The following is a 9889-nucleotide window of genomic DNA, read 5'->3' on the forward strand; positions in this document are numbered from 1 at the left end:
GCTGCAACCCTAGGCCAAAAGAGAGTGGGTCGACCCTCCAATTCCTAGGCATGTTTGGTCCAGGTGAGTTTACCCTGCATTATTCTTGATCGTGGGCAGGCCTTCCATATGCTTGCATCATATACACTTTCTTTAGGTCGACCCTCCAATTCCTAGGGATGTTTGGTCCAGGTGAGTTTGTGGCATCTGTGCGCCAAATTTTGACACCCTGCATTATTCTTGATCGCGGGCGGGCCTTCCATATGCTTGCATCATATACACTTTCTTTTTGAGACAAAAAAAATAATGTTACAATTCAGCTTAATAAGAACGAAAACATTCTCAAGATATACCTCAAGACAAAAAAAATAATATTACAATTCAGGTTAATAAGAACGAAAACATTCTCAAGATATACCTCATATTTCATTAGTTTAAACCAGACCTCAATCGAATATTTCAAAACTTATCAAAAAAACCAATCATCCTCCATTTATACTGCAAAATTTAAAAAGAAAAGTTGTTGATGGAATTGACAAATAGAGCACTTCTATATTTCCAAAAAGAAAATAATTCATATCAATAAAGGATTACGGGCAACAATTTTTTTAATACAAAATACTTTATTAATAAACATACAAACCTCTAATAAGAACCATAGTTGTTGTATAAGGAATAGAAACACTACCCTTAAATAATAACTATAATCTATAGAGGACTTCTCCAAAGATTATTGAATTCCTCGCATTACAGATGGAAAATGAAGAGACAGAGCAGCCATTCTATAAAAGAAAGAACTCCTAAATAAAAATTTCACAAAGAAAATTTTCAAAAACATAGAAGTCCCATGTGGCTTTGTTCACAGAAACCTCCTAAGAGCTTCAACAACCTTCTCAGGCCTGATTTCCAAAAGAAGAAACACAGATTAATTGCTAAGCTATTTTAGGAACTGAGAAAAAGTTGATCAAATTTAAATACCAGTCCTCCTGTGGCATATGACCAGCTCCTTCTATCACCTTAAGCTGGATTGCTTCAGGATTAGTTTTCTGAAATGCCTCGGCTTCGGCGACGGGCAAATACTTGTCTGACGCTCCCCATGCAAGCAGCATTAGTTTGTCCCAACTTCATTGAATAATCATCATACAATAATAGATTGATGGTTTGCAATGATAGTGATAAGGGAAAAATTTGCAAAAAAAATCTGTAGCAGCTGAGTTATAAATAATAGTTATAGATCGCTTGGTTAAAATTTATGGAACATAGAAGAGAACAATAAATAAACAATAGGAGCATTTCTTTAGTAAAATTTAAAGGGTATCTCGTTCATTCACTAAGCAAGAGGCTCCAATTTTCTTTTTTTTTTTTTCAATAAAACCTGCCTAGTAAATAAGTGGGTTATGTTCTTTTTTTTTTTAAGAAACATAAAATTCAACTTCTTTTATTTATAAAAATGAAGTCATTGCGCCACATAAATTATTTAATTCATCATGGTACTCATAGATATAATTGAGATGTGAGATCATGCTTGAAATTATTGAGCCGATTATCAGGATTACTTTTTGTTTTATTATATTGGTGAGCATGATTAATAATTATATGTCAGGTTTTTTACTTACAGTGAATATGTTGAACACACACGTAAGCTTCTACTTGATGGTGAGCAGAATGTCATGGATGATATGGCTCCCACTTAGGTTGGGTGATATTTTTACTACCTCAAAAGCCCACAACTCGAGCCTACATCATAGTGATCAGAAAGTAACGGCAGCTCAGCGCATCCGTTGCACGGTTCTGACTCCCCACCTTGTTCTTAAGCACGGACGGGGATGACGCTAAGAATTCCACCCAAGTTGTGTGACGGCCCTTCAGTTTACTCTGGTTGTTTAAGAATTTGAAGGCTTCATGGTCCTTGGATAATGTGAACTCGCTCGCCAGTAGGTAATGACTCAAGTGCTCTAGAGCTTTAGAATAGCATAAAACTTCTTGTCGTACGTCAAATATTTCTTCCTGGACTAATTCAACTTCACGTTGAAAAAGGCGATAGGGTGACCTCCCTGGCTCAGGATCGCTCTTATCCCCACACCGGATGCATCACACTCTACCTCGAACAGTTGGTTGAACTCTAGTAATGCCAAGACTAGCGCCTGAGTATTCTCTTTGAGTGGAGGCTCCAATTTTTTTTTTTTAATTCAATAAAACCTGCCTAGTAAATAAGTGGGTTATGTTCTTTTTTTTTTTAAGAAACATAAAATTCAACTTCTTTTATTTATAAAAATGAAGTCATTGCGCCACATAAATTATTTAATTCATCATGGTACTCATAGATATAATTGAGATGTGAGATCATGCTTGAAATTATTGAGCCGATTATCAGGATTACTTTTTGTTTTATTATATTGGTGAGCATGATTAATAATTATATGTCAGGTTTTTTACTTACAGTGAATATGTTGAACACACACTTAAGCTTCTACTTGATGGTGAGCAGAATGTCATGGATGATATGACTCCCACTTAGGTTGGGTGATATTTTTACTACCTCAAAAGCCCACAACTCGAGCCTACATCATAGTGATCAGAAAGTAACGGCAGCTCAGCGCATCCGTTGCACGGTTCTGACTCCCCACCTTGTTCTTAAGCACGGACGGGGATGACGCTAAGAATTCCACCCAAGTTGTGTGACGGCCCTTCAGTTTACTCTGGTTGTTTAAGAATTTGAAGGCTTCATGGTCCTTGGATAATGTGAACTCGCTCGCCAGTAGGTAATGACTCAAGTGCTCTAGAGTTTTAGAATAGCATAAAACTTCTTGTCGTACGTCAAATATTTCTTCCTGGACTAGTTCAACTTCACGTTGAAAAAGGCGATAGGGTGACCTCCCTGGCTCAGGATCGCTCTTATCCCCACACCGGATGCATCACACTCTACCTCGAACAGTTGGTTGAACTCTAGTAATGCCAAGACTAGCGCCTGAGTATTCTCCTTGAGTGCCTTGAAACTATTTTGAGATGCTTTTGTCCACTGGAATTTCTCTTCCTGTCAGAGGGGATGTGATGGTATTGAAGCTCTTGATGAATTGCGTGTAAAATAATGTTAGTCCCAGAAATCGTCTCAGCTAAACTATGGCGCGGTCCAGCTTACAATGGTCTCAATCTTTGTAGGGTCCATCTAAATACTTGCACAATACACGATATAACCCAAAAAGCATAATGGTCATAAATTGGCATTTCTTTGGATGCGCATTAAGCTTCAGATGCTGCAAGTGTTTCTCTAATCGATTGTATACCAAAATGTCGTCGAAGTACACCACCACAAATTTCCCAATGAGGGCTAGGAAAACCTGATTCATCAAACTCACAGAAAAGTGTTGGGTGTGTTAAGCAATCTGAAGGGCATAAATATCCACTCGTATAATCCATCCTATGTCTTGAAACTAGTCTTCCGTCTCCTAGTCTCAACCGGATTTAGTGATATCAACTGCATAAGTCAATCCTCGAAAATAGGGTGGTTCCATGCAATTGATCCAAGAGATCATCTAAACGAGGTATGGGAAAACGATATTTGATAGTAATCTTGTTGATGGTCCTACTGTTAATGTACATCCGCCACAAACCATCCTTATCGAGTATCAACAGGGAGGGGGCAGCATAGGAATTGATACTCTCTTTGACCAACTCTCTTGAGATGAGATCCTAATTCTATCAATGCAACTCCTCGTACTCCATAGGTTTCAATCTATAAGCAGGTTAGTTTGACAACAGTGATCGGGGTATGAGATCTATGACGTGTTGAATATCTCTCAGTGGCAGTAATCCCTCTGAAAGACTGTCGATCATCACATCCTGGAAGTCACATAGCAGGGGTTGTATCGGAGCTGGTATCTCACTCTCCTCCTCAATTCCCTCTAGTAGGACCAACGTCATTGCCAATAGAGCATCCTGAACTGACTGCATGAAGGTGACCCTCGAATCTAACACCTTCTATGTGTCATCTACGCCTCTCACATCCTTGATAGGTAATAGCACAATGCATTATCCATCCTTTTAAATGAGTAAGTATTCTTGAAGTCGTCGTGCAGAGTGTTGTGGTCAAACTGCCAAAGTCTCCCCAACAGAATAAGACACGTGTCAATCAAAACCACGTCGCACCACACTTGCTCTTGTAACTAATTCCTAATTAAGAATTCAATCAAACATCGTTGATCTACCTGTATATCATTTCCCCTCTTCAACCAGGTAAGGGAATATGACGAAGGATATTTTTGTGTGGCTAATCATTATTTTTCATCATCAGCGTAGACACCACATTTTCACAGCTTCTCTCATCGATAATCGAACTACAAACTTTGCCCTTTACCGTACGCTTGGTGCGAAAGATATTGGCTCATCCATGAATGATCTTTCTCCAATTCTAACTGTGGAACTCTGTATGACAAACATCCCTCTCTTATCACCCTGGAGCTGAAGTACTTGCTTTGGACTATCATTTGATTCCTCTTCCTCCACTTTCTCGATAATGCCCTGATCTATGAACAAAATAACTCGGCTCATGAGACAGCTGGAGGCTATGTATCTGTAGCCGAAGCACTTGAACATCTCCTGACAGGCACTCTATTAGGAGAGCTACCTTTTCTTGGCTTCTTTTCACTCAAATTTGTCTTATCATTATTTTGTCAGGCCTTGGCTATGTATCTGTAGCCGAGGCACTTGAACATCTCCTGACAGGCACTCTATTAGGTGAGCTACCTTTTCTTGGCTTCTTTTTACTCAAATTTGTCTTATCATTATTTTGTCAGGCCTTGCCAACTCCTCTAGAGGTACCTTTGTAGGTTGTTGTGTCTGTAGGTGACTGCCTGACTGAAAACTGTTGTCTGCAAGAGAATTGTTGCCTGCTCAGTTTCTGTTGCCCTTCCACCTTCAAGGCTAAGGCTTGAACATCCCTCAATGACCAATATGATTGTAAATGCAAAACATTGCTAATAGCAGACTCCCCAGGTAACGGGCCATGGTGGGTTCCTCTGGCTCGACCAACTCACACTTCATCTGCAACTGGTCAAACTGTGTCGTGAACTTCACTAATAAGTCTCTATGTTGTAGGTGGTTGAGTCTCAGAAATATATTCTGAAGGTAAAGAGGTTGAATGTATTTCCTCTGCACATCTTTACTAAACTTTCTGCATTTGGTGATTTTATCAATGCCTTCACTTTTCTTTGTTTCTGCAAGTTTTCCCACCACAAGTAGGCACTATTTTTCAACTTGATGGCTGCAAATTTTATACGTTTATCCTCTGAAACTTCCTTATATTCGAAAATTCACTCAACAGATTGCAATCAGTGGATAAAATCATTCTTATCCATATCTCCATTGAATTTTAGTAAATCCATAAGTCACGTGTCCTCCATATTTGATACTGAATTTCGAAGCGACAGGGCAGTATTCCTCGTCACTGACATCTTCACTATTGAACGGATTCAGATCCTCATCTCTATCTCTCCTTTGACTCTTCAAATTGCGATCAAGGGTAATCTCCAGCTGGATTTTATCATCAATCTCTGCGAGCCTCTTTTGAAGTTGAATGATCTCACGTTGTATGTCAACTCAGGTATGTTCTAACATGTATCTCCTTGGTGGCAAGGTTAAGGTTTGGGAATGGATGGATGGCAAAAAATAGGAAAGAAAAAAAATTGGAGGGAGTAAGACAGAAGCTAGAAAACTCTAGGATAAGAATAGATTTATGCTAGCTTTGAAACCAAATGATACCAGACTTGAGCAGGATCCGATAGGAAAGCAGAAATTTGTTACTCAACAACAACGGATTACAATGACGATAACAAAACATAGAAAACCCAACAAACAATAATACTTGACTAGGGCTGCATCAGACAATCCGAGGGCAATGGTGGTTGTGGGGGGGGATTGGTGGACGAGGGTGGATGGGGGTGATAGCAGGTGGAATGCGGTGGAGCTTGCAAAGACAGAAGACGGACTGTTGGGGATTCGGCAACTGGACGAGTCAGAATGGGTGTCGGTTGGGGACCAAAGAGCAAGGGGAGGGGAATACAGTAAGGGATTGGTGGACTAGGGTGGGCGGGGGTGATAGCAGGTGGAATGCTGTGGAGCTTGCAAAGGCAGAAGACGGACTGTTGGGGAATCGACGACTGGACGAGTCAAAATGGGCGTCGGTTGGGGACCAGAGAGCAAGGGGAAGGGAATACAGTAAGAGATCAAGAAGATAACCACCACCTCGAAGCAAGATACAGTCTGAGCACCACCAATCTTCGGATACAGCCCTAGCAAGGGGGCGCGGCGCTTGGAGGCATAAATCAGCAAAAACTAAACCCTAAAGCACACAAGCAGCACATATATAATGCTAGATAGAGTAGGAGAGGAGGAGGAAAGGAAGTTCCCACCCATTGAATCAACTGTCCGGTCCAAGCTCATGCTGGACCGACACCCTTCTTGAACCGGTTCAGCCAAGCCTCCACATCACAATGCCTTCAATTGTGCACCTTCTAAAAATAGAATGATGTTGGGATTTGGATAGTTGTTTCGAAGCAAGCAACAGCTTCTTCGAAATAAAGTTTAAAATCACCCTCATTAGCCGATACATCTTCAACTTCTACTCCGACAAATGGACAATACTCAGAATTATCAACTTCTTGGTGAAGTTCTCCTTGTGCCAACTCAATCTATCTTTGATTGGAGCATTCATTCTATATATAGCCAGGCTAAAAATTTTGAATGCGCTTCTGGGGTTCGGGACAGTGATACATAATGTCTTGTTGTGTCATTCTCTACTTAGCTTCTAGAATTGGTTGCTCAAAGTTGCATGCATGTCGATTTTACATGTAAGTTGATGCAATTTGTTTCTGTGGGTATCAGTGATTTAAGAAATATTTATGGTATAAGGTATTTCCTTTGGGGTAGTGCTCCTCCAGTTCGCAAGGGCATGGAGGCCCTATCATTGTAAGTGTGACTCTACTGATGCCCGACATCAAGTTCACCAATGAGGTAATAAATAAAAAATCATGCCATGTAGGATTAGTCTGCAGCAATATCTGAAGATGGTATAAGGTATTTCCTTTGGGGTAGCGCTCCTCCAGTTCACAAGGGCATGGAGGCCCTATCATTGTAAGTGTGATGCCCGGCATCAAGCTCTCCAATGAGGTAATAAATAAAAAATCAGGCCATGTAGGATTAGTCTGCAGCAATATCTGAAGATAAATGATTACTGCTAGAAAATTGCTGCTTCAACATATGTAAGACATTATAGCTGAAAGTTCAAAATGGAGAAATAATAAAAAGTTGCCAAGGAATAAGTGATACTTTGTAGATGAAAATCCGGCTGCTATTCTGTTCAATACATCCCTGAAATTTGCCTTCCTTGCAGCTTCAAGCAGTGCTATAAAGCATAAAACAAATTATTACTGTTACGGATAAAAAAAGAATAGGTTAATAATGATAAAGATGTTCCAGCAGAACACCACACCACTACACTTTACAATCATCAATCACCACCGCAGAACTACAAGTCCCTAAACTGATCTCAACCGTTCAATATGATTCCGGATCTTTTCTTTTTCTATTTGTGGGTTCTGCATTATGTAGGCAGTTGAGGGTAATATAATTAATGAAAAACCAGGAAGCAGCAGTCTCTAGTTTCCCATCTCCTTCCTCACTGCATTTCTGTATCTGCTCCTCACCCTCTCTCGATTCTATCAAGCTATCAGAGTTTTAGCACAACTATAATGGAGGATTCTGCAACATCCAATGTCAACGACGCCATGGTGTCTCTCCGACTATCAGGTGCCAGCATTCCCCCATCAATGAAATTTTTTATGTCTAAAAACAAAGCTGCGGTTACCATTTCCGTCTCCATGGATAATTGTCTCATTCGGAGATCTTAGATCCTTACAATCGTGAAGGCAAATGGTTTTCAAGGGTTCTTTGAAGGTTTGGTTGAACAGCCCCAATCCCGCATTACCACTAAATGAGGTAACCACATTCCCAATCCCAATTACTATACCTGGATGCTAATAGACCAGAATCCATCTCCGCCACTCTTTTGCCCTACGTTATCGATCTTGATAGCTGTTCGGGCATTTGGAAACACTGGAAAAAAAAGCTGCAAGCTACAAATTGATCCAAAGTTATCCAGCTGAAAAATGAACTTAAGATTATCTCAATGAAAAATCAAACTATGAATCAGTAACTTACAAAGATCAACATACTAGTCGACAATATTGCCACGGCTGGAACCACCGTCAAGACTAAAGATATTATACTCTACACCTTCAAGGGGATTCCTACAGCCTATCAAGCCTTTATTTAGAACAGCAATAAGAGCTCAGTTGCATCATATTGATCTTGAAGATCTATACTCTCTTTTCATTAGTAAAGAAATCAACATCGCCAACCACGACTCTGTCATTCAACCTTCTGATCCTCAATTGGCTCTCTACACTCAAAGTGGAAAGGGTAAATATTCATACCACAAGGGCAAAAGCAACAATAACAATTTTGGCTAAGAGGGTCCGCAACCAAACAATCGGCTCCACCACAATCAAGAGCAAATGGATTGATCTACATTCAAATTTATAACAAACCGGGATATATAGCTCTTGAATGCCGGCACAGGCTCAATGCTAACTATCCACCAACCAGGCCTCCACCCTCCACAGCTCTCATTACATCATCCACCACCAACCCTAATTGGTATTTGGAAATTGGTGCTACAAGCCATTTGACCACATCACTAGATCAAATTCAAACAGCTGAACCATATAAGGGTATCGACCAAATTCATGGGGAATGGTGGAAATGATTCCCATAGAGCACTCTAGACATGGCATATTACCTACTCCTTTGCGTAAGCATATTCTCTCTAAACTCTTTATACTCCTCAAATTTCCCACAACTTCAATTCTCAACTTGCTACTAATAGCAATTATCTTATAATCTTTGAAGTTGCTGGCTATCAAATCAAAGACCAATAACATAGTAGACACTTCAAGGCCTTTGTGCAATGGGTTGTGTCCAATTTTAACAACTCAAAGAGCCCTACTCTCTACCACCAACCGTGACATCCCTTGGCATCAATGTTTGGGACATGCTAGTCATCAAACTCTCGCAAACATAGCTAAACAACAATCTCATCTCACAATTTCTAGTTCTTTTCTTTTGGTGAGTCATGTACTACAGCAAAAGGTCATCATTTATCATTTTCTTCATCTCATTTTACTCAATATAATCTAATAGAATTTATACATTCAGACGTTTGGGGACCATTCATCTATTCAATATTATAGATACTATGTTCTATTTGTTGATGATTCTTCTTGTTTTTCCTGGCTTTATCCTATATATAACAAATTCGAAGTTCTCACCCATTTTATGAAAATTTAAACTCCTCAAGCTTCAATTTAAGAATGGAAGGTGGCGATGAATATAAAATTTCGAAATTCAGCCACCTTCCTTCTATCTATAGGAATTATTCATAAAACTACATGCCCCTATAAACCAGAACAAAACGGCATGGTTGAATGAAAAAACAGACCCGTTCTTGAGACATTTCGTGCTCTCCTAGCTGATTTTAACCTTCCACCTTCATTCTGGCTTGAAACAGTGACTATAGCGCTTTACCTCATCAACTTACCCTCAAAGACCACCTCATTGCTATCACCATTTCAACTCCTACATGGAAAACCCCCGGACTACTGCCACCTGCGAATGTTCGGATATGCACGCTTCCCAAGGATTCCACCATCTCAAGGAAACAAAGTTTAGCGACGATATCTTGGAAAATGTAAAGAACTACAAATGTTTTCATCCCACCACCGACAAAATATTTATATCCCAACATATTACTTTCAAGGAGCATTCATTCCCCAACATCAAACCCAACTCCCCCCCC

General features: G+C 39.9%; 1 protein-coding gene across 4 annotated transcripts in view; it reads right to left on the reverse strand.

Annotated features, from left to right (window-relative positions):
- Positions 1-624: 624 nt before the first annotated feature.
- The window catches only part of LOC110031123 (haloalkane dehalogenase 2), a 48268-nt gene continuing 39003 nt past the window's right edge, over positions 625-9889 (reverse strand). For 2 of the 4 annotated variants that reach the window (XM_020734188.1, XM_020734187.1), the window contains 3 exons: positions 7303-7378; positions 958-1101; positions 634-878 (listed from right to left, as the gene is read on the reverse strand). In XM_020734188.1, the coding sequence (XP_020589847.1) occupies positions 839-878; positions 958-1101; positions 7303-7378 (260 nt within the window). In that variant the 3' untranslated portion in view covers positions 634-838. Of the gene's footprint in view, positions 879-957; positions 1102-7302; positions 7379-9889 lie in introns of all 4 variants that reach the window. The other 2 variants (XM_020734189.1, XM_020734190.1) reach the window with 2 other exon arrangements.

The sequence above is a fragment of the Phalaenopsis equestris genome, unplaced genomic scaffold, assembly GCF_001263595.1.
Source record: "Phalaenopsis equestris unplaced genomic scaffold, ASM126359v1 Scaffold000770, whole genome shotgun sequence".
Classification (NCBI taxonomy): Eukaryota; Viridiplantae; Streptophyta; class Magnoliopsida; order Asparagales; family Orchidaceae; genus Phalaenopsis; species Phalaenopsis equestris.